We start from the raw sequence: 22,647 nt of genomic DNA on the forward strand, positions 1-22,647 counted from the left end.
ACATTGTAGTCCTTTTTATCAACAATCACAATGTTACCTACAGACTGTGCACACAAACATCTGCCTAGTTCAATCCTGCCTTATTTTGATTGTTCTGAATGTAAATTGTTCCTTGTTCCTAATCAGTTACTGTTCATTGCAATTAAACCAAATAATCTGTGCACATCTGCATACATACAATTATGTACAGTAAGAGTTGCTGCCAAGTAAGGCTATAATGAGTGCAGCATTTCAAAGAAAATCCCCCAAAGCAGTGAAACAGTTGACATGTATATTTCATTTTTTAAAAAAACGATATTTGATTTTTTAACAGAACATTACAACCAAGTAATAATAAAAGTTAAGCAACCAGCCCTAGGGAAATACAGGTTTACTTAAAAAAATTAATATTGGAAGTATTTTTAAGATTAAACCCGGAAAACTTTCAGTGGAAAAAATTTTCCAGCGTCAAAATTTTTTCCACATCAGACATCTGGCATTTTCAAAATGTTTTTTTTGTTCAGGTGATTATTTTTAAAAATTGAGGAGGAGTGATTTCCTGCTGTTTCTGATGTAACCAAAATAGGTGCGCAAGCTATGGGTTTTGAGTCGAGTATATTAAATGCAATCATATTCTTTGCATAGGAAAGAATTCCAATTCCATTTTTGGGGGTTGGGATGAGAACACATAGTCCAGAAGTAACTTTTTTTCCCCCTAACGAAGCCTAATCCATGTTTCTCAACCTTCTCAACTTTAAAATCTGTGCAGGTCCATAATTCCTTAGCCATCTGGGGAACAATGGCCTAGTCAGAACATTCCTATCATTAGTTTAAGAAAACAGAGGAAGGATGTTGCCTATGGATGAATGAGCTCTGAAGGATTTGGCAGGGGGCTGGACTAAATGATCCCAAAGTCCCTCAATAATACATACAATTTTTCAGAAGAAATTAACATATTGGCAATTCACTTTAAGCAGCAGCCATCTCACTGGAACAGCCAATCTATTAAGGAGCCTCAATTCCACGTGCTTTAAGAAGTGACTGTAATCTTGAGTTTGAGACATTTGGATTAGAAGCTTCATTCCTTTAATAAGGATTAGTGCCAGAGAAAAAGGAAGGGGGAAAAGTCACTCTGCAGTGGCCACAAAAACTCACACTGCAAGTTTGCAATTTTGTATTTCACCAGAATCACTTAGTGATTAGTAAGCTATTCTCTTACTGCCACAGGGAATGTATTTTCTGGAGCTTCAAGCTACAGTAGATATAGAAACATGGCTTATGCAGTTGATCTGTTTTTGGAACATTAACAAATTACCAGACTTGGGCTGGTTTTAAGCCAGGTTTCCTCCACTCTCACAATTCCTTGCCATCATATAGTACTGGGAATTCTGGGAGCAGAATCCCACTCATTTTGAACTTGCTGAGGAACATTTCCTAAACTAAAACGTGGCCAGCTATTTGTTGTTGGATAGATCCTGTGGTTGGGCCTGCTTGGTATAGCATCAACACCTCATTGACTGTGGAAAGTTGGTAAGACCATTAATCTGGGCTTTCATTAAACCATCAATAGAAAATGATGAATAGAATAACAGAGTTGGAAGGGACCTTGGAGGTCTTCTAGTCCAACCCCCCCCCCCCAAGCAAGAAACCCTATACTAATCCCTTCTTTAAAAGTTCCAGTGTGGATGTTATCCGTTCAGTCATGTCCTACTCTTAGCAAGCTTGTCTATCCGCCAGGTCTCTCCGCATCTTCCAGTCCTTTTTCTATATGCTCTGGCTGGTGTTCTTTCAAGGCTTGGTTTCCTTTTACCACTAACCCTTTCAAATTTAATTGCTTTTCCAGTGAATCACCTCAAGTGACACGGCCAAAACGTTAGGTTAAGCAAATGAAGGATCACAGCCCGCTAAGCCAAGGGAAGGGTGGTTTTTTTTCACCCTCAGAGGCTGGGAGGGCCCAGCAAAACAGGGCCGAGCGGGGCGCCCAGAAAATAGAGCGGGCCCTGGAGGAAGAGGGGGCCGCCCGCTGCTAGAGAGGGCCTGGCCGGACGGAGGCTCCCGGCCGAGCCAGCGCGCTCCCCCCCGCGGTTCCAAGGACGACTGTCACCAGCGGCGGGGCCGACGCCTTGCAGCCGCCGCTCCTGCCGCGGGGCGGAGCGCCAGCAGCCAGGAGGCCGCGCCAGCCCGGAGCGAGTGAATCAGGTAGGAGGCTGGCGGCCCCTTCGGCCGTAACCGCCCCTTCCCCCTGCCCTGCTCCGCCTTCCCGGAGCGAGAAACCGAAAGAGACGCCTCCCTTTGCGCTCCGCTCGCTCCCTGCTGAAAATGTCCGGGTTTAGTTTGGATCTGGGGCCCGCCAAGGAGCCCATCGGCTTCATCAAATTCCTGCAATGGGTAAGTGAGCGGTCGCGGCCGCGGCCGGAGGCGCCCAGCCCGCAGGGCCTCGGTGGGCTGCGCAGCGCAGAGCCAGGACGCCGCGCAGGGCCCGCAGCCGGAGCGGGCTCCCTCCACACACACACACACACACACCCCGCAAAGGATTGGAAACAGAACGCAAAGGAGGCAACCGGGGAGGAGGAGGGGGGGGTGCCAGGAGCGCGCGTGCAATCCGGGCTCTGCGATTTCCCACGGCCCCTCCGCCGCGCCTGGGGGAGGATCGTGGGTGTTTTCGGCGGGGGTTGCAGCCAGGTCCTTTCCCCCCCCCCTTGTCCCGAGCGAGCAGGATCGGGTGAACTTTTCTCCCGCCCGCTCTGCTTTTGCCCGATTTAGCGCCTCCGCCTGCATTTTCCCCCCCTTCTATCTCCCACCCTTCCTTTCCCGTTGTTCTCCCCCCACCCGCCCGATTTATAAACACAGGCGTGGCCTCCGGGCTGCAAAGTTTAATGCTTCGATTCCTTCTAGGAAACGCATTATGGCTTTTCCACACCCTAATCCTCCGGCGGTCTATTTTTGGGAGTTTTTCCTCTCTCCCCCCCCCCACCCCCACCTTCGCAGCATACCGTAGTTGTGCTGTGTTCGCCCCGCAAGCCACGTGCCTCAGCCGTGCAATCTGCGGCGAGAGGTCTTAAATCCACTAAAAATTCTGCCTGAATCGGTTGGGGTTTCCCCCCCCCCCTCCACACACACACACGACTGACCTCTTTCCCAGGAACACCAGATCCAAACTGCCCGTGACGTTGCTGAAGGAATCCAGAGAGGCTTATAAACGGTCTGGGGCTAATAGCTGAAAATGGGATCTTTTAGCAAAAGGGGGGGGGGTTGCAAGAGAAAACGACCGTGTGGGGGTCTAATCCAGGGGGCTGTGGGGGAGTGAAATTGGTATCTTCTCCGAAGAGGCTGTTGTGGAAGTTTATTCGTGGGAGGGGGGGGAGAGCAAAATGGCACCTCTGTTTTCTACTGCTACCAGATGGTGTCCCTTTCAAGGGAAGGCTGGCGCTTGTTTGTGTTTCCTGTACTGTAGTCTGATTTATTGATACAAGGCTGGGGGACTGGCTGCTGGCGGTTCGACTCGGGGTACAAACAGCTTAGCCAATAGAAGAGAGGTGTTTGTAGTTCACACTTGAATTGTGTAGTCCAGTGTTTCTCAGCCTTGACAATTTGAAGGCATGTGGACTTCAACTCCCAGAATTCCACAGCCAGCAAAGCTGGCTGTGGAATTCTGGGAGTTGAAGTCCACATGCCTTCAAATTGTCAAGGTTGAGAAACACTGGTGTAGTCCATGGTACTCTCTGAGCTTGGTTGTTTTCTTAATGACGTTTCATTACCCAGTTAGAGGGGGTAATGAAAAGTCTGCAAGAAAACATGCAGGTTCGGAGAGTACCAAGGACGCCACATAATAATAGTTTGTATTTTTCAAACTTGGCAACTTTAAGATGTGTGGACTTCAACTCCTAGAATTCCCAGACAGCAGTTGAAATCCACACATCTTAAAGTTGACAAGTTTGAAAAAAAACAACAAATCATAGATATATTGAGGGGTAAGATGACTGGTTTGGTGATTTAAAAAAAAAAATCCCAGTGTCTGAATTCTGGGAAAGAAAGCATTTGAATATTAATGAAATCCCCAGTGTTTATTTCTTTGGGAATTTGGGGACACCTTCTCTCATGGAAGCACATAATCAGATTCTTTAACACTGCACTGCATTATAGTTCATAGTACACTTAGTCCTCGACTTACAACTGTTCATTTAGTGACTGTTCAAAATCACTGAAAAAAGTGATTTATGACTAATCCTTGTACTTATGACTATCAGAGCATCCCCACGGTCACATGATCAAAATTCAGGCACTCGACAGTTAGCATTTATTTAGAATGACTGCAACATACCAGGGTCCGGATCACTATTTCTGATTTTCCCAGCTGGCTTCTGACAAGCAAAGTCAATGGGGGAAGCCAGGTTCACTTTATGACTGCCTGATTCATTTAACTGTAATTCATTTAGCAGAATCAGGTGTGCCTCACTTAATAACTGCCTTGCTTAGCAACAGTAATTCTATTCCTAATTGTGGTTGTAAGTTGAGGATTACCTATAGTTGAATTGTTTTAATGAGAAAGAATTCTTAAATGATCGATTCTGCCTGGAGTCTTCCAGTAAAACAATGGAGTAGCATGTTCAAATGCTTCCACAGGTAAACCACAAACAGATGCACCAAAACCTAACATGTCATTATTGCACCTTTAGAAAGCTGTACCAATGAGAAAGGCATTTGAGCATGAGTAAGAGTGTGATACACCCAAATACTTGAGTACAGTATCTGATTGTTGATCATTGCTTTGATAGGGTTCTCTTTTTAATATTATATTAATTCCATAAGTCTTTCAAACAGAGCAGGGTAGGGTTTGTGGTGATTCATAAGTACTACCTTAGGGAAACCTGAGATGCTAGATTTCTCTTGAGCATGGTCCTCCATGATGTGAATTCAGATCGCTTTCACCTCCACCTAGCATGGCTAATGGTCTGAACTATACAGGCTGGGGTTAATGGGTATTGCAGTCTTTGGTGAGTGCTGACTATCAAATTGCTGAGAATAATTAGATCTGAAGTCGCCATGAATGATGAAGGTCCTTACTTTCTTCCCAGGGCCAAGTCATGATGGGGATGGTCTTTTTCAATAAATTGGAGGGCACATGATTAGAAAAGGTATAGAGGTAGACTGTGAATCAGATGTTATGGAATTGTTCAGGCTAGAGAGGAGGTGATGCTCACATCCAAGGCTTTGTCTTGTGCTGTAAAGAAGAACTACTGTAGATAAACACTCCTGGATTATAACTCACCAGCATCACCACCAGTGCCAGAAATAAGAAAATGTGATCCAAAACATCTGGAAGCTGAGTTCAGCGTAGTGTTCGTTCAAACTTTGCAACTTTAAGATCTACTGTGTGGACTTCAGCTCCCAGAATTCCCCAGCCAGTAGGAATTTTACATCAGGGGTAGGCAACCTTGGCTCCTTGGCTACATCAGGGGTAGGCAACCTTACATCAGGGGTAGGCAACCAGGCGGCTCAGGAATTCTGGGAGTTGAAGTCCACGAGTCATAAAAGAGCCAAGGTTGTCTACCCCTGAGTTAAACCATTTGAAAAGGACCAAGGCTGGGTTGTATACTCTGTGCTTCTGGCCATTTCAGCATAGTTCTTCTGAAATCCAGACATGGTTCAACAGGCTTTCCTTCTTCTGAAATATGATTCATTATTTTCAGCTCCATTGATTTTCAGTGGGATTAAATATGAGTGATGTAATCTACATCCAAATCATTACATCCCCTTCTTATTTTCTCCTTGTAGTCTATTTCTGAGAATAAAGAATGGTGCGGGAGGTGGGGTGGGGGAGCTATTTAAGCCTCCTTGAGCTCCTTAAAGAAAGCACAGAGTTTTTAAACATAATAAGGACCCATTTTTGGAAGAAGCATTCTTCTTTTCTCATGGAAAAGAAATGCCACAAGCAAGTATACATTTGTACTCAAGTAATATATGCTGCCTCATTAGCAATAGCAATAGCACTTAGCATATACTGGTTTGCAGTGCTTTACAGCCCTCTCTAAGCAGTTCACAGAGTCAGGATATTGCCCCCCTATAATCTGGGTCCTCATTTTACTGACCACGGAAGGATGGAAGACTGAGTCAAACTTGAGCTGGTGAGACTCAAACTGCCGAATTGCTGGCAGTCAGCAGAATTAGCCTGTAGTACTGCACTGTAACCACTGTGCCACCATGACTCTTAATTGCTGGCTCCTTGGTAATTAGAGGTCATCCCCAACTTACGATTTTGAGCCCAAAATTTCTGTTGCTAAGTGAGACAGTTGCTAAGTGAATTTTGCCCCATTTTACGACCTTTCTTGCCACAGTTGGTAAGTGAATCACTGCAGTTGTTAAGTTGGTGGCATAATGGTTAAGTGAATCTGGCTTCCCCATTGACTTTGCTTGTCAGGAGGTCGCAAAAGGTGATTTCATGACCCTGGGACACTGCGACCGTCATAAATATGGGTCAGTTGCCAAGTGTCTGAATTTTTATTATTACGACCATGGAGATGCTGCAACGGTTTTAAGTGTGAAAAACAGTCATAAGTCACTTTTTTTTCAGTACTGTTGTAACTTTGGCCACTAAATGAACTGTTGTAAGTTGAGGACTAGCTGTAGTTCTTAAATATTTTGAACAAATACTCCAATTCTTTTGATGTTTGCCTCCCCAAAGGTCCCATTTATGACATTGAAACCAAATGCTTGATATCCTAATTTGAAGCCACTTCCATTGTGTTGGTACAGTTTACAGTGTCTTGGTGCTAGCCCTGCTACAGATAGTCCCTGAATTATGACCCTAATGGATCATGCCCATTACAGTCGAAAGTTGGGATGACCATTAAGTGAATCACCTCACTTAAGGACCCTGCCATCCTTGTTTTCTCCAGTTAAATGAACATGGGGGTGATTAGGTGGAGCCTGGCATGCCTAATGGGTGTGGAAGACCTAGGGCAGGGGTAGGCAACCTTGGCTCTTTTATGACTCGTGGACTTCAACTCCCAGAATTCCTGAGCCAGCATGGCTCAGCATGGAAACCTCTTCCTTTCCCCTCAGCATGGCTGGCTTAGGAATTCTGGGAGTTGAAGTCCACGAGTCATAAAAGAGCCAAGGTTGCCTACCCCCTGACCTAGGGCACCAGTTTCCAACCTTTTCTATTCCCCGCACCCCTAGAATGCTTCTGATATATTTCCGCACCTCCTTACAAAAGTTCAAAATAACAGCAACAAATTATGTATATACACTATAATCTCGAAATATTCCACCCCCTGAAATATTGTCTCGCACTCCTGGTTGGGAACCTCTGACCTAGAGGGACCTAGTGCAGGCACAAGCCCACCTGTCTTAGGCCTCTCCTATCCCCCGAGATACCCCATGCTCCACTTCCCACACCTTGGGGTCCCCAGCCACTGGGGCCTCTCCACCCCTCCAATCACGAGTCAGGGATTGTTCACTTACTTTTCAAAGACCTTGAAAGATCAGGAAGTCTGGGTAGGGAAAGGAGGACAGGCTGTTCTCTTGCTGGGCTAGTTGTAGGAGATGACCAGTCTGAGCCCGAGGACAGGGTCAAACGCATCATCCGCTTGGCGTCTCTATGCCCATGTAAGAGACCTGAGTCCAGCCCCTCCCCCTCTCCTTGAAGTCCATTGACAATTATCTATCTCCAGTTTGCCTTGACCGTTAGTATTTCCATTTCTTGGGTACACCTAGCATGAAATAAACTTGTATTTTTGAACTCTCTCCTGGCTCCTGATTTCTTGCACCTGACACCAGATGGCACAACCTCACATGCCCTGAATCGCGGGCAGCTGTATAAAATGGATAGACAGGCAGATAGATAGCCAGCAGAGATTCTGTTTTTCCACTTGGAAGTTGGAGGAGGAACCTCTAAGAAGTTATTTCAGTAGAAATGCCTGGGAGAGGAAAACCCAAGGAGAGGGATGATTCTGAGATGACGACATCTTACACATGATATGTTGGGCAAGATTGTTCCAAGAACTTAATGTAAGAATAATTTTGCTGGATGAGCCCTCCAGGCAAGCATTTGATTTCTCTTACTGACCAACTGGAGGCCTCTGGCTGCTGGCAAATGAGAGAAGGAAAGAGATCCCCTCTGTTGTTATTCTTCGCTTGGTAACCGATATTTGGAAGCCTGCAGCCCTCAACTTGGAACGAGTGTCACAAATATTTTAACCGTTTCTGAAACGGAAAGCATTCAAGTTTTGCATGATTTTGATTGCTGTCTGCTGCCCTTTTTCCAGCTGTATTTTACCTTCTTTTTTTTTAGGTTGGCAAAGAGAACTAGTCAGGAGTATGTATGCACTGCAGATTTGTGGGTATATCCTGCAATGTAAGAGCATTATCTGGGCATTTCTATTCTTAATCCCTTCCCTAATGATCCCTAGTATGGAATTTGCTTCTTCTACAACTGCTACATTGGGTTGATTTGTTAACTGAGCTGTCTGCTGTGACCTCAAAATCATTTTCCTGGCTTGTTATAGATAGTTCAGACCCCACAATCGCTTGTTCTCACCCAAATGTGATTGGCTTTACACTTACACTGAATTTGTCACTGGGTGATCCTCTGGAGCTCTTCACAATCAAGCTGACTTCCCCACTCTGAATACAGGCAGTCCTCAATGACCACAATTCGGACTAGAATTTCCATTGCTAAGCAAGACGGTTGTTAAGTTTCGAGTCATGCCCGATTTGACAACCTATTTTGCCATAATTGTTAAGTGAATCACTGCAGTTGTTAAGTGAATCATGCAGTCAGTAATTGAATCTGGGTTCTCTCCCCCCCCAATTGCTTTGCTTGTAAGAAGTCGGTGGGGAAGGTTACAAATGGAGTTGACATGACCCTGGGACGCTACAACCATTGTAAATGCATGCTGGTTGCCAAGCTCCAAAATGTTGATCACATGACCATGTTGGATGCTACGATAGTCGTAAATGTGAGGACTGGTTGTAAATCACATTTTGCAATGCTGTTGTAACTTTGGAGAGTCACTCAATGAATGGTTGTGAGTCCAGGCATTTGGCAGGAATATACGCCACGATCTGTGCATCTCCTGTGAAGAGTCCAAAGGTAAACAAACAAATTCTTCAGAATTATTTTTTTTTAAATCAAACAAAAGTTGACATCTACAGGATTTCATCTTACATTCCAAGGATACCAAATGAAGGAATGGATATGGGTGCAGCTATTCCTGTTCTCTTTTAAAATTTCAACTATATAAAAGTCAATTCGCACATTGCATAAATCTCCAGTGCAACCTTAGCAGCTTCTTTGAACCCAAGTATTTTGATTTGTAAATCATAGCTTATGACAGTGGTATGTACAACCCAAAGTACTGGCATACCTTGTTTTACTGCGACTTCACAGATATTGTGAGGTTTTTTTTTTTAATAAGCTCCTTCACCAGTAAAAAAATTACGACTTCTGGATGGTTAGCATTTTTTAGCAATAAAGTTTTTTTAATTAAGGTATGTACATTTTTTAAAGTCATAATGCTATTGCCCACTTAATAGATTACAGTATAATATAAATATAATTTGGTTATGCAATGGGAAACCAAAACATTTATGTGACTCGCCTTACTGTGATATTGCTTTATTTCAATGGTCTGGAATCGAACCCACAATATTGCTGAGGTACACCCGTATATATTGTTGATTTGTTCCTGCAAACTATGGGTCAATAATAATTTGCAAAATGGATACACTGCCCAACTTTTAGTGACTCTGGGTGGTTTACAATGGTTAAAACATTTTTAAAAACAGAATAATACAAAAAAAAAACCCACCAAAATATTACAAGACAAAGAAACAATGATGGCAAAGAAAATAAACCCAGAGGGGAATACAGAGGAAGAAAGGGATATTAATTGTCCTCTTCAAATATATTGTTTTATTTTAAACAAAAGCTAAGGACATTCACCTAAATAGTAGACTAGATGACCAAGACTGCCTTTTGACCTGTTCTAAAATGAACTTTGTTTTTTTTTATTTCTTGAGCTTTTTTAAAATGATAGATCGTTTTGTTTATTTTATTTATTTATAGAAGCATAATTTTCTTTTTGTATGCCCCACTGGATGACTCCAGGGAGAGAATAATATAAAAGTATAATTAATCATGATAGCATAAAATAGTCCATGACACTGTTTTGATTGGCTGCCAAAATTAATTTTTAAAATAGCTCTGGGGCAAATGCAATAGTGATGCAAATTGGTTCTGAATTATTTCCTGTCCTCTGAAGCCTTTTGTTCCCAGGAGAAAGATTTCAGAAAGAATGAAACCAGGAGATGTTTGTTTATTTCAGTTCTTATATACAGGTAGTCCTTGACATATACAACCACAACTGAGCCAAAATTTCTGTTACTAAGTGAAACATCTGTTAGGTGAATTTTGCCCCACTTTACGCCCTTTCTTGCCACAGTTAAGTAAATCACTGCAATTGTTAAGTTAGTAACATGGTTGTTAAGTGAATGTGGCTTCCCCATTGACTTTGCTTGTCAGAAGGTCGCAAAAGATGATCACATGACCCTGGGACACTGCAACTGTCATCAGTATGAGTCAGTTGCCAAGCCTCTGAATTTTGATCACGTGACCACAGGGAAGCTACAATGGTTGTGTGGAAAAAAACGCTCCTAAGTCACTTTTTTCAATGCCATTGTAACTTTGAACGGTCACTAAATGAACTGTTGTAAGTCGAGGACAACCTGTAGATTTCTAAGTCCCTCTAATGCAGGGGTCTTCAAACTTGGCCCTTTTATGACTTGTGGACTTCAACTCCCAGAATTCCTCAGCCAGGCATGCTGGCTGAGGAATTCTGGGAGTTGAAGTCCACAAGTCATTAAAAGGCCAAGTTTGAAGACCCCTGCTCTAATGGTATTTCAGGACCATTCACAGAAAACCTGGCTGGGTCCTTAGGCCTCCATGTGTGGAGATGTCTAGGTTTGCTTTGCCGATGTGTGATCATCCAAACAGACCTTTTGTCCTTCCCTTAGTTTTACATCCCATGGTGTGTGGTTGGTTATGTTCAGTTTCAGTGCTTCTATTCACATTGGGTAATAATTGTGTAAGCCTGTGCTGGAGAGAGGAAGTTCACAATAGCACAAGGAAATCCAACAGCCAGAGGGGAAAATTCTTCTCTTGCCCCTTAATCCGTAGGACATACTGTATTGAGTGGAGATACAAGACAGAGCCATTCCTGGGTTCAACTTTCCATTGTTCTTTGGTTGCCCTTAACAGTTTTAATTTCAAACTACAATCTTTTTGGGGAGGGAAGATTTTCTGCTAAGCAATAACTGAAGCAAATTGTAAAATGTTGCACAACAGGTTCCTGGCTTTAAGTATGATCATTACTTAAGGAAGGGGCAGGCTAAGATGTTGAAATAGCAACCTTGGCTTTCCGAAGAAAATTGGTATAGGAATGAAATGTGTGTTTCAGGAATTTCTGGATCTGCTCTCATAAATTTAAAATGAAACTGACCTGCTTTAAATGAGCCTGGAGGGTCATTTGGATTAAAAAAAAAAGTTGCTATATTTGGAACCCAAGGAAAAGTGCATGAAGCATTTTTTGGAATTAAAGCAGCCATGTCATCTTCCAAGCTCACCAGCTGCTTTAGCCATTTGAAGAGAATTGCTTTGAAAAATGTTTCAAAGACCTCTTTGGATTTGCACAGCCTTAGTTAACAGGAGACTATTTTCTGGGTGTTACTCTTTATAGTGGAAGATATGACATAATTTGCAGTCAATCTGAGTAGTTTGGCCTTCCTTAACTGGCATGTAGTTTTGACTGCGTCCTTAAGAGCACAGGAAAACCTAGGAGATAAATTGGACTAAAAGACAAGTCTCTACTTTTCAGCAATAGGGATTCCATTATCTGTGAACTCAGCCTGTGTCATATAAACCCAACTCACTTCACAGGGTTGTTGTGGGGAAAATAGAAGGAGGAAGGCGTATTAGATATATTCGCCATCTTGAGTTGTCTGTAAAAATCATATAGATGGGGTAGAGATACATAAATAAAACTAAAATTGTTTTGTGTTTGATAAGGGCTTTGATAACATTTCCCACAATCTGACCATTACTTTCTCCCTTGTCATGCTGCAAACATTAATGCCTTACATGAAACTTTAATGCAGTGGTACCTGGGTACACAACTGCTTTGAAACTCATCGAATTTGGTATTCAACGCGTTTTGATGCAAAAATTTTGGCCTGGTACTCATTGTTTGTTTGATACTCAATGCACAAGCTAGAACTTGTCACTGTCGGCTGCCTTGTGACTCATTACGTTATTCTTTGTGGGAAAAATTTGTTTGGGTACTCATCATTTTTGGTTCTCATTGCGCCTCCCAGAACTAATTAACGATGAGTATCGAAATACCACTGTATATTTTTTGGGAGAGGGGCATAAATTACGGGCTGAATCCAGCCAATGGAGCTTATATCTTAACTAAGGATGGATCTCTAAGCAAGCTTTCAGTAGACCTAAATTGGAAGATGGTTTTGAGGAGCAGAAAGAATTATGGACTGTTCTTGTGGAGGCCCATACTGTGTTTGCCTCTGTCTCTGGAAAACATCATTGACATGTAACCTTTTTTTTTCTCCTCAATTTCTCATAGATATTCTCCATTTTTGCCTTTGCTACCTGTGGCGGATACAGTGGGCAAACATCTATATTTCTCGTGTGTAAAAGTGCCCCAAATATCACATGGACCCGTGATTTCTTCTATCCTTTCAGGTGAGATTATGTCACGTTTTTAAATCCACGTGGTTGTTCTTGGGTGTATCTGCCTGTGGTCAAGAAAAGTTATTGTAGGAGATGACAGTTATTTGTAAAGATAATGAAATTGAGATAGAGCTGGTTTGGGCCAATCCCACTCTTTTCCACAATCTGCCTTGTATGGGGAAAAATTGAAGGTTGGTTAAGGACGCCATCTTGAGTTCCTGGTGGAAAGACAGGATCTGAATCAAATAAATGAGCGGATAAATATTTTTGTTGGATTACAGTAATCAGGACACACATGGTTACAATATCCTGTGGCAGCTGAATATTTGGAAATAATTCTCACTCAGTTGCATAACCAAGAAATAAGGATGGAAGGGTAACTTTTGTCATCCATTTGCAAACACTTAGCAAGCCTTTTCCTCATGACTGGTTCTATGGAAGATATTTGCTATTGGAAAAATTGCTTCCAATTTTTTGTTCCCAAAAGCCTATGCAGGTTTACAAGTATTTATAGCAGACCTACTAGATTCTAACGCAGGGGTGTCAAACTCGCAACATCATGTGATGTGTCACGACATATCGCAACTTTTTTTCCCTTACTGGCAATGGGGTGAGTGCGGTTTCGCTATGATGCATCCGGTCTGCGGGCCAGCAATTTGACACTCCTGTTCTCCAGCACAGGAGATGGAGAATCCACCAATGGGTTAGCTCTGTCTTCCTGCCCATTAGACCAAGTCAGCCAAACTTGCCACACCCGTCCTGGGCTAGGATACACCCAGTCTTGACTTGGTCTCCAGCCCTAACAGACGTGACAATCTTGGCTCCCAGCAAGCAGGTTGTATTGAGCTTCCTTTGATGAATTCTCCTTTGCATCCACAGTCATTTCAGCAGCGCTGGGATCAGCGCTGCTTCAGATGACTGCTGGAGGGTAGGTTTTCTCCCCGGGGCTCATAACAAGAGCGGAGGCTTCCGCTCTTCCCTTGTCGAGCCCCTTACCATCTCGTAGCGCTGGGATCAGCACTGCAGCCTGCCTCCCCCTTTCACACGCCTGCGTGGCCACGGAATCAGCGCTGCAGCCTGCCCCCCCCTTCACACGCCTGCATGGCCACAGAGGCCTCATTTGGCTTTTGCCTTTGAGATCTGTAACCGCTTTGCTGCTGTGGGATCGCGGAGACCTCAGATGGCTCCCTTTCCCTCCAGATCGTGCGGCCGCCATTTTGGCGGCCGCTTTGGGATCGCGGAGGCCTTAGACAGCTCCCTTTCCCGCCGGATCGTGCGGCCGCCATTTTGGCAGCTGCTGGGTGACCGTGTAGGCCTTAATCGGCCGTCTTTGAAACTGCAACCGCGTGGTGAGCAGTCAATCGATCTTGCCTCAAGGGCTTGCCTTTTTGCTTCGTTGTAGGCGTTTGCCTGCTGACCCTAGCCTCTTTCCTCTTGCGCTTGGGTGTTTGGGCTCCGTAGCTGTCGGACGGGTGCGGCCGCCATTTTGACGAGGCAACGGGCCACCATTGCCAATGGGCCTAGACAAGGCCCACTCCACCTTGTCAGCAGCCCTTTCGCGAGGGGCGGAGAGGCCCAAAGGGCCCCGTCCGGCCTTATTCCCAAAGTCATACCCCCAGATAAAATACCAGGCCCATTGGAGGCCGAGACAACCTTGGCTGCCATCTTGGACGGCCTCATTAATCAAGAGCAATCACTCCAGTGTGGACAGCACAGGCCTCAACTGGTGCCTCACTTACAGACCTGGCACCACCTTGCGGGCTACGCGTGTGCGGGCTGTCATCACGCAGGTGATTTTGCTGCCTCCGTAGAGCCACCCGCTGCGCGAAGCTGCTGACACTTCACACCCTTGGCACTGTTACTACCAGCGCCCTACGAGCAAGCTGGCTGTCATCACACCGTGATTTTGCCGCGGCCGTAGATGCGACTGGACCATTAACAGGCATTTCCGGTCAGGTAGCCAGGGGAGCAGGGTGAACCAAGCCCGATATTGCCTTAGCATTCCCCTGCTCCAACCGCACTAGTCTAATCCGTCAATTGATCCACTGCCAGAGTTCCCTCTCAGCACTACCTGAGATAGCTCACCTCAGTATGGAGGACTCCACGGTGCCCCAAGCTAAGGACACCGCCTCCCCATCCACTAGCCATAAAAGGCACAAATCCTCCAAGCAGGAGGCGGCAGGCAGGATCAAGGCCAAGGCAAAGACCATTTCCGGAAGGAAGCCTTCCAAATTGGCGGAAAAACAGGCTAGCAGGAAGCACCAGGCTTTGGAGAAGGAATTTTCCAAAGCACAGAGGCAGGCCAGGGCAGAGGAGGAGCGGATAGAGGCCTCAGGTTTTGACCTCCCCCTGGGGCCCTCGACCTCCGCTCAAGGGGTCTGGTCCCCGGAGGGAATTCCCACACATCTCCCTTCTTCTGGGGTGGATCAAGATCCAACCATCCACCAACCACCATTGGCACCGCGGGTCCCACATTCGGGGCCAGAGGCCACCTTTACTCCCACAGCTGCCGGGCTCAGGTGACTGAGCCCGCAGGCGCCCTTTCTGATGATCGCCTTCAGGCTCTGATTTCTCAGGCGGTGGACCAGGCTCTTGCCGCCAGGTCTTACCACATGCCCAGAACCGAGTCAGTGGCATCCATACCCCCATCTTACCTTCTCCAGTCGGGGGTACCCAAGTACCATGGTCCTCCCTCACCATCCTGATCCTCTTATAGCAGGGCCTCATCTCCTGCGGAGCACGACCAACCAGACATACCATGGTTGGAGGAGGAAGACCCTCCCCAGACCCTCGCCATTTGGAGGTCTCTTTAATCCAGCCCTTTTCTTGCCACTGCTTCGCAAGGCCAGCATGACTGCCAACATAGGTCCTGATCGGATCCCTCAGTCAGACCCTTCGCCAAGCTCAGATCCGAACCCGGTGTTTTTTGAGCCCGTCGTGATTCAACACCATGTCCCTTGTCCATCTCTCTTCTTGAACACAGTTCGGAAGCAATAGGTCTCAGCTGGCACCTTCCCTCCTCCGGGAGGAATGGACAGGAAACTGTTCAGCGCGGCACCAGACTTGGCTGACACACTTAAGGTGCCAATGGTGGATGAACCCTTCGCCCCTCTCTTGTACTCGTCTACAGTGTTGGGGGATATGACTGAGGCGCTGAAGGCTGAGGACAGGAGATGGGAATTGACTTTCCGCAGGACTCACCAGGCAGCGGCATGGGCAATAAGGGCGGCTACTTGTGCATCTTTCTTTGCTAGGACCTCGCTCCTTTGGCTCCATCAACTACAGGCCAGGCTCCCTCCGGAGGAGGTACGCACTCAACAAGACCTGAGCAAGCTAGTTGCAGCATCGGAATATGTCTCCGATGCAACACTGCATGCGGCCAGGTTTTCCTCCAGGACCATGGCCTCCAATGTCACAACACGACTACTATGGCTTAAGAATTGGCAAGCTGACGCCAAATCTAAGTGGCGTCTGGTTACGGCCCTTTATCAGGGGGGTCAGCTGTTTGGGAAGGCCCTAGCACCTTATTTGACTGAGAATAAGGATAAGCAGAAGGTGCTGACCCATCTCAACAGGCGGGCTGACAGGCGTGCCAACCCTTATGCCCGCAGGCAGTCCTTTCGGTCAGGAACAGGCTCGGGTCCCTCACAGCCTCCCCCCCGTCCCTTCATGGCCAGACAGTATCGCCCGTCTAACAGACCGGGTCCCAGACCCAGGCAGCAGTACCAGGGCAAGCAGCCCTTTCGGGGGGGGGAGGTCCCTTTAGAAGGTCCAAGTAACTCTCGAGCTGCCCCTCCCATAGGTGGCAGACTAACACTCTTTGCCCACCAATGGCAAGCCACCACCACAGACTCCTGGGTCCTCCAAACCATTCAATATGGTCTGTCCCTAGAATTTGTGTCCAGCCCACCAGGGGGCTTCATTTCTTGCCCCCAATCAAAGAACCCAGTCAAAAAGGGCCTCATGCAAGAGGCCATTCATCATCTCTTGGACATAAGAGCCATAGAACCGGTGCCAGCTGGTCAACAGGGCGGGGGATTCTATTCCATCCTCTTTGTAGTTCCCAAGGCCTCGGGAGGATGGAGGGCGATTCTAGACCTCATAAGATATGCATACCAGAGATTTTGCATACCGGAAATTCAAAATGCAAACGCTCCAGTCCATCTTGGGCAGCATAAAGAAGGGAGATTTCCTGACGTCCATAGACCTCACGGAAGCGTATCTCCACATCCCCATCCTCCCCGACCACCGGCAGTTCCTCAGGTTCTGTTATATGGGCCATCACTATCAATACAGGGCCCTGCCGTTCGGCCTTTCGTCAGCTCCAAGGGTGTTTACCAAAATCCTGGCGGTGCTCGCCGCACACCTGAGACTGGTGCCGGTACGCATCCAATGCTACCTGGACGACATTTTCATCCAGTCATCCTCCCTTCTGGCGGCCCAGTCAGACCTGTCATTGTCGATCAAGGTCCTCCAGGAACACGGGTTCCCAGTGAACTTTCAAAAGAGCCAGACGGTTCCCTCGACCCGACTCCTATACCTGGGCGCCGTCATAGACACATTCAGTTGCCAGGTCTACCTCTCCCAGGAACGTCGGGACAGCATCTGGACCCTGGTCCTCAAGGTATGCAGGGAGCATGTAGTGACGCTGGCACTGCTTTTCCAACTCTTGGGAAAGATGGTTTCGTGTATCGCAATAGTGCCTTGGGCCAGACTGCATTCCAGGAACCTCCAATGGTTCCTGCTCCCCTTCCAAAGGTTGGGCACCGGCTCCTCCAACCAACGGGTAAGGGTTCCTACTCAGACCCTGCGGTCCCTCCAATGATGGTCCTCACCAACGGTAGCCAGAGGGTCATTTTTCAAGGAACCTGTCCGGCTTACGATGGACGCCAGTCTGTTCGGCCGGGGAGCACATCTTCGGTCTCAGTTCGCTCAGGGGCAATGGTCCTGAGCAGACCTGAGACACAATATCAATTGGTTGGAGCACAGAGCCATACACCTGGCTCTCTGCCACTTCCGCAACATGGTCGCGGGACAACGTGCTGGTCCTCACGGACAATGTGGCGGCAAAGGCCCACGTGAACAGGCAAGGGGGTACCCGGTCCAGGTCCCTCATGGCCGAGGCCCAGTTATTGGGCTCCTGGGCAGAGACCAACCTGTCCTCCCTCAGGGCCGAACACATCTCGGGGGAGGCGAACTGGCAAGCAGACTTTCTAAGCAGGTCGACCGTGGACCATTCCAAATGGCGCCTGCACCCGGACCTCTTCGCAGAGATAGCGCAGAGGTTCGGCCAACCGGTCATAGACTTATTCGCTTCTCCAGCGAACTCCCAGCTCCCGAGATTCTTCTCCCGGTTCCCGTCTCCAGGGGCGGAGAGAGCGGATGCTCTTCGAGGTCCATGGCCAGGGGGCCTGTTTTACGCATTTCCCCCTCTCCCTCTGATCCCGGCAGCCATCCGCAAACTGCTGCAGGAACGGGCGGAGGTAATACTCGTGTCCCCGTACTGGCCACGGAGGCCGTGGTTCGCCGACCTCATGAATCTCTCCAGATCTCCCCCATGGAGGATTCCCCCAGATCGTGTGTCCCTCAGCCAGGGGGTTCTACAACGCCCAGAACCCCAGTGGCTGCAATTAGCCGCCTGGCACTTGAACGCCGGATTCTGACCTGGGAATCATATTCGTCGGGCATGATTTCCATGATTCAGGCCTCCCGACGGCCGGTGACAAGTCTCATCTATGACTCCACATGGAGGAATTTTTGCCTTTGGTGCAAGAGGCGGCAACTACTGTAGATATCTTGGAATTGACGATTCCACAGATTTTGGAGTACTTGCTCGAAGGCCTTGATAGGGGCTTAGCGCCTAATACCATCCACAGGCAGGTTGCGGCCCTATCAACCTTGCTTACCTGTGCCAATTCTGTTCCTTTGGCCCAGCATCCCAGGATACGCTCCTTTCTCAAGGGCGCCACCAACACGAAACCGCCCGTGGTTCACAGGTATCCCTCTTGGGAATTGCCGCGGGTCCTACGGGCCCTTACCAAAATGCCGTTTGAGCCTATCACAACTTGTGCTCTGCGGTCCTTGTCTCTGAAGGCTGCCTTCCTGGTCGCCATCATGTCAGCCAGGCGTATCTCTAAGCTTGCGGCACTGTCGGTCAGGGATGACCTCTGTACCTTTCACCAGAACCGGGTGGTCCTTCGCTTGGACCCTACCTTTATTCCCAAGGTCAACACCCTTTTCCATAGAACCCAGGAGATTGTCTTGCCGGATTTTTGCCCCAATCCGTCTCATGACTTGGAAGGACAGTGGCACACATTGGACATCTGCAAGGCGTTACGCTATTATATCAAGCGAACGGCGTCCTTCCGCAAGTCTGAAGCCCTTTTCGTTTCCTTTCACCATTCCTCTATGGGACAGAGGGTGTCTCCCTTGACCATAGGCAGGTGGATCAGGGCCTGCATTGTGGAAACATACCAGTCGCATTCTCTGTCAGTCCCACGTCATGTCACGGCACATTCAACTCGCAGTGCTGCGACCTCTGCGACATGGGCCACACAGGTGCCCATCGAGGAGGTTTGTAGGGCAGCGACATGGTCTTCGCCTTCTCCTTTTGTACGGCATTACAAACTAGACAGGTTTGCCTCTGCAGACGCCTCCTTTGGACGGAAGGTCCTTCAGCAAGTCGTACCTAGGGACGAGGCCCCGGCCCTCACTGCTTCCCCCCCCATTGGGACAGTAGGGCTTTGGTATGTCTCATTGGTGGATTCCCCATCTCCTGTGCTGGAGAAGGGGTGTTGTCTTACCTGAACGCCTTTTCTTAGCACGAAGATGGAGAATCCACTCCCACCCCTTGAGGTCCATCTGGGCCAGTGTTAGGGATCTGGGAGCCAACACGTCTGACCATAGTCAGTGGCTTTTGCCCTCGTCAAGACTGGGTGTGTCCTAGCCCAGGACGGGCGTGGCAAGTTTGGCTGACTTGGTCTAATGGGCAGGAAGACAGAGCTAACCCATTGGTGGATTCTCCATCTCCGTGCTGAGAAAAGGCGTTCAGATAAGACAACGCCCGTTCTAATGGCTTTGTTCCTCATGCCATCCGTCTTGTAAATTCACAGGATTCTTTTTTTTTTTTTTTGCCATGTATATGTACATTCAAACTAGACTGTGATATTTCTCTGTGTCATATATGTGTGTGTATGTGGGTATATGCATAATGGTATTTTTTCAGAGCTGGATGCGATGAAATTTCATTTTAATGTATGCTGATTAGCAACCAATAAAGTAGCATACATTAGCAAAAAATATTTATTCTATTCTATTCTATTCTATTCTATTCTATTCTATTCTATTCTATTCTATTCTATTCTCATGCAGCATTGTAACACCATCCTTTCCCCTGGCCTCCCCCAGCTTGCATGTGGCCTATGCAGGGCCTCTCCCACCTCACCCCTGTGGCACACACTTCCCAATGGCAGACTGCACTCCTTACCTGGGATCCCCCCCCCCCGTTTTCCACTTAATGAGCTGCGTATCTTGGGATTATGATGGTAACCGGGATTGTCATTGCTAAGAGATGCATTCACATGATGTGGTGATTTATGACCACATTTCTTAGTGATGGCAATCCTGGTCCCAATTGTTGTAACCTATAACCTGAGGTCTATATGTATCCTGCACAAATATTGTTAGATTTAAATATAAAATCTTCTGAGTAGAAACACACCTGATCTGAAAACACTTAAAGAAACTTGGATCAGCAAAAATTGCTGGAGACAAAGAAGCTTCTCTCTTTGTGGGAATGTATTCTGGTTGAAAAAGTGGACATTCATAGTAAACCAAAATTGTGTTGAAATTATGACATGCCTATCACTTTGTAAATCCTGTCCTTCTATACTCTTTTTCGGACATCTGATGCGAGTATGTAAATTGCAGCATTTGCAACATAACACACAGGCACGCAAACACACAAACTTTTCATCAGCCTCATATGTATGCATGCCTGCCCGGGCAAAGATACGATTGAAAATTGTCCGCTTTTTCTTTTTGTCACCAGGTTGAGCAAAATTTCATTTGGACCTCTGGACTCACCAGCAAAATGCAACAATACTTGGCCCTTGCCCGTGTACTTGGTGGGAGATTTCGCCTCCTCTGCTGAGTTCTTTGTGACTTTTGCAGTTCTCGTATTCCTGTACTGCACCGCAGCCTTAATACTGTATCTCGGTTACATGCACTTGTATCGAGGTGCTGGAAAACTCCCCATGATTGTAAGTCAACTTTGCTTTTCTATTATTTATAGCAGGGGTCCTCAGCCCCCGGGCTGCGGCCTGTTAGAATCCAGGCTGCGGGAGAAATGGGCAAGCACGCGTGCACGTGAACCTCCACTTGTGCAAGCAGCGGGTGCCCTCCACTTGCGCAAGTACAGCTTTGTGTGCGAATGCAAACGCCCTCTGCTCAAGCGCCTGACACTCCCGCAAGTGGAACTTCATGTGTAAGTGCAAGCACCCTTCGCTGGCGCACAAAACTCCATCCGCATGCTGCTGTTCACACAAATGGAGCTGTGCACAGACGTGTGTGCCTCCCCCTCCCCCCCCCGGCACCATGCCACCAAACTGGAAAGGTTGGGCACCACTAATTCATAGCACTGGGTGAAGGTATGCATATTTCATGGATGGAAAACAATCGTGGGTGCCATTTATCCATAAGATTAATTTATTGAGCTGTAGTTTTATTTTTATGTATTTATTTTTAATTTATATCCCATTTTTGATATTTTTATAAACAGCTCAAGGTGGTAAGCATACATAATGTTCCCTCCTCCTCCAGTTTCCCCCACAACAATCCTATGTGGTAAATTGGACTGAGAGAGAGGAACTGGCCCAGAGTCACCCAGCTGGCTTTCATGCCAAAGACGGGACTAGAACTCACCATCTCCTGGTGACTGGCCCCAAGTCACCCAGCCAACTTTGATACTTAAGATGGGATTAGAATTTAATCTCACTTCTTTTTTTGCCAACAAACCTTTCAAAAGAGAAGAAGGCTTCTGGAAAGGTGGGGTAACTAAGGCTAACATATAATTATTTAATTGAGATTGCTTTATTAATCTTGGGCAGACCAAGGATTTATCGTACCTTGCTTTCATCATTCACTTACCCCCCCTGAATCTCATGCCGTTTTTTAAAACCTGTTTTTAAAAGTAAGTTTTGAAGGCCTTATTCCAAAGATATTTCTTCAGTAAAAATATATTTCCCTCTATTAGAAAATACTGTAAATATTATAGAGAAAACCCTTATTTTGAATAATAGCAAGAAAAGTTTCAAGTGCAAGCAACTTTATTGCCTATTACCTATGTTACAAGAATCTCAACAGACTGCTTGCCTTCCACTGGGAATGAGCAAGTAAGGCTTCATGGATCTTAGAGGAGGTCTAGCTTATGCTGCTTATTGCTGCACAAACTCCAAGCTAGGCCCTTGCTTGACCTCCTTCTTCCAGCCAAAATGGCAGCTTCCCAACAAAAGATATTTTTAAAGCCCTAAGATTCACTTACTTGGTGAATTTTTTAAACATAGTTTTCCTCTCATCTCTGTCCATTGCTCTATGCCTTTGGTGAGTGTGCAGCACCTCAGTCCCTGCCTAGGCAGCTGGATGCAATGGAACAGTTAACTCTGATGCTGAGAAGAGGTTCTGCATCCTTCAGAGAAATATTTAACCATAACAGTACATCTTTCTTCCTCTTTCTCTTGCCGCCGGATTCCAGGAGCTGTGGTGAGTGTGACATCTTTTCTGTAGATCAAAAATACCTCCTGATCAACAAGGCAGGACCTGTAATAGATATTGCTAGCATGCCCACCTGCTCAAATTTGAAGTTCAGAAAGTTTGGGCCATTCCTTGGTCAATAAGCTTTTGGTGGATCCCATAGTTATGATATA

General features: G+C 46.7%; 1 protein-coding gene across 1 annotated transcript in view; it reads left to right on the forward strand.

The window, feature by feature from the left end:
- The first annotated feature begins 2,225 nt into the window (after positions 1-2,225).
- The window catches only part of LOC107288001 (synaptophysin-like protein 1), a 26,950-nt gene continuing 6,528 nt past the window's right edge, over positions 2,226-22,647 (forward strand). Inside the window, exons 1-3 of the mRNA XM_015816573.1 lie at positions 2,226-2,367; positions 12,618-12,736; positions 20,775-20,985. Coding sequence (XP_015672059.1) covers positions 2,299-2,367; positions 12,618-12,736; positions 20,775-20,985 — 399 coding nt within the window. The 5' untranslated portion in view covers positions 2,226-2,298. The remainder of the gene's footprint in view (positions 2,368-12,617; positions 12,737-20,774; positions 20,986-22,647) is intronic.

This window comes from Protobothrops mucrosquamatus, unplaced genomic scaffold, assembly GCF_001527695.2.
Source record: "Protobothrops mucrosquamatus isolate PMUCROS unplaced genomic scaffold, P.Mucros_1.0 scaffold468, whole genome shotgun sequence".
Classification (NCBI taxonomy): domain Eukaryota; kingdom Metazoa; phylum Chordata; class Lepidosauria; order Squamata; family Viperidae; genus Protobothrops; species Protobothrops mucrosquamatus.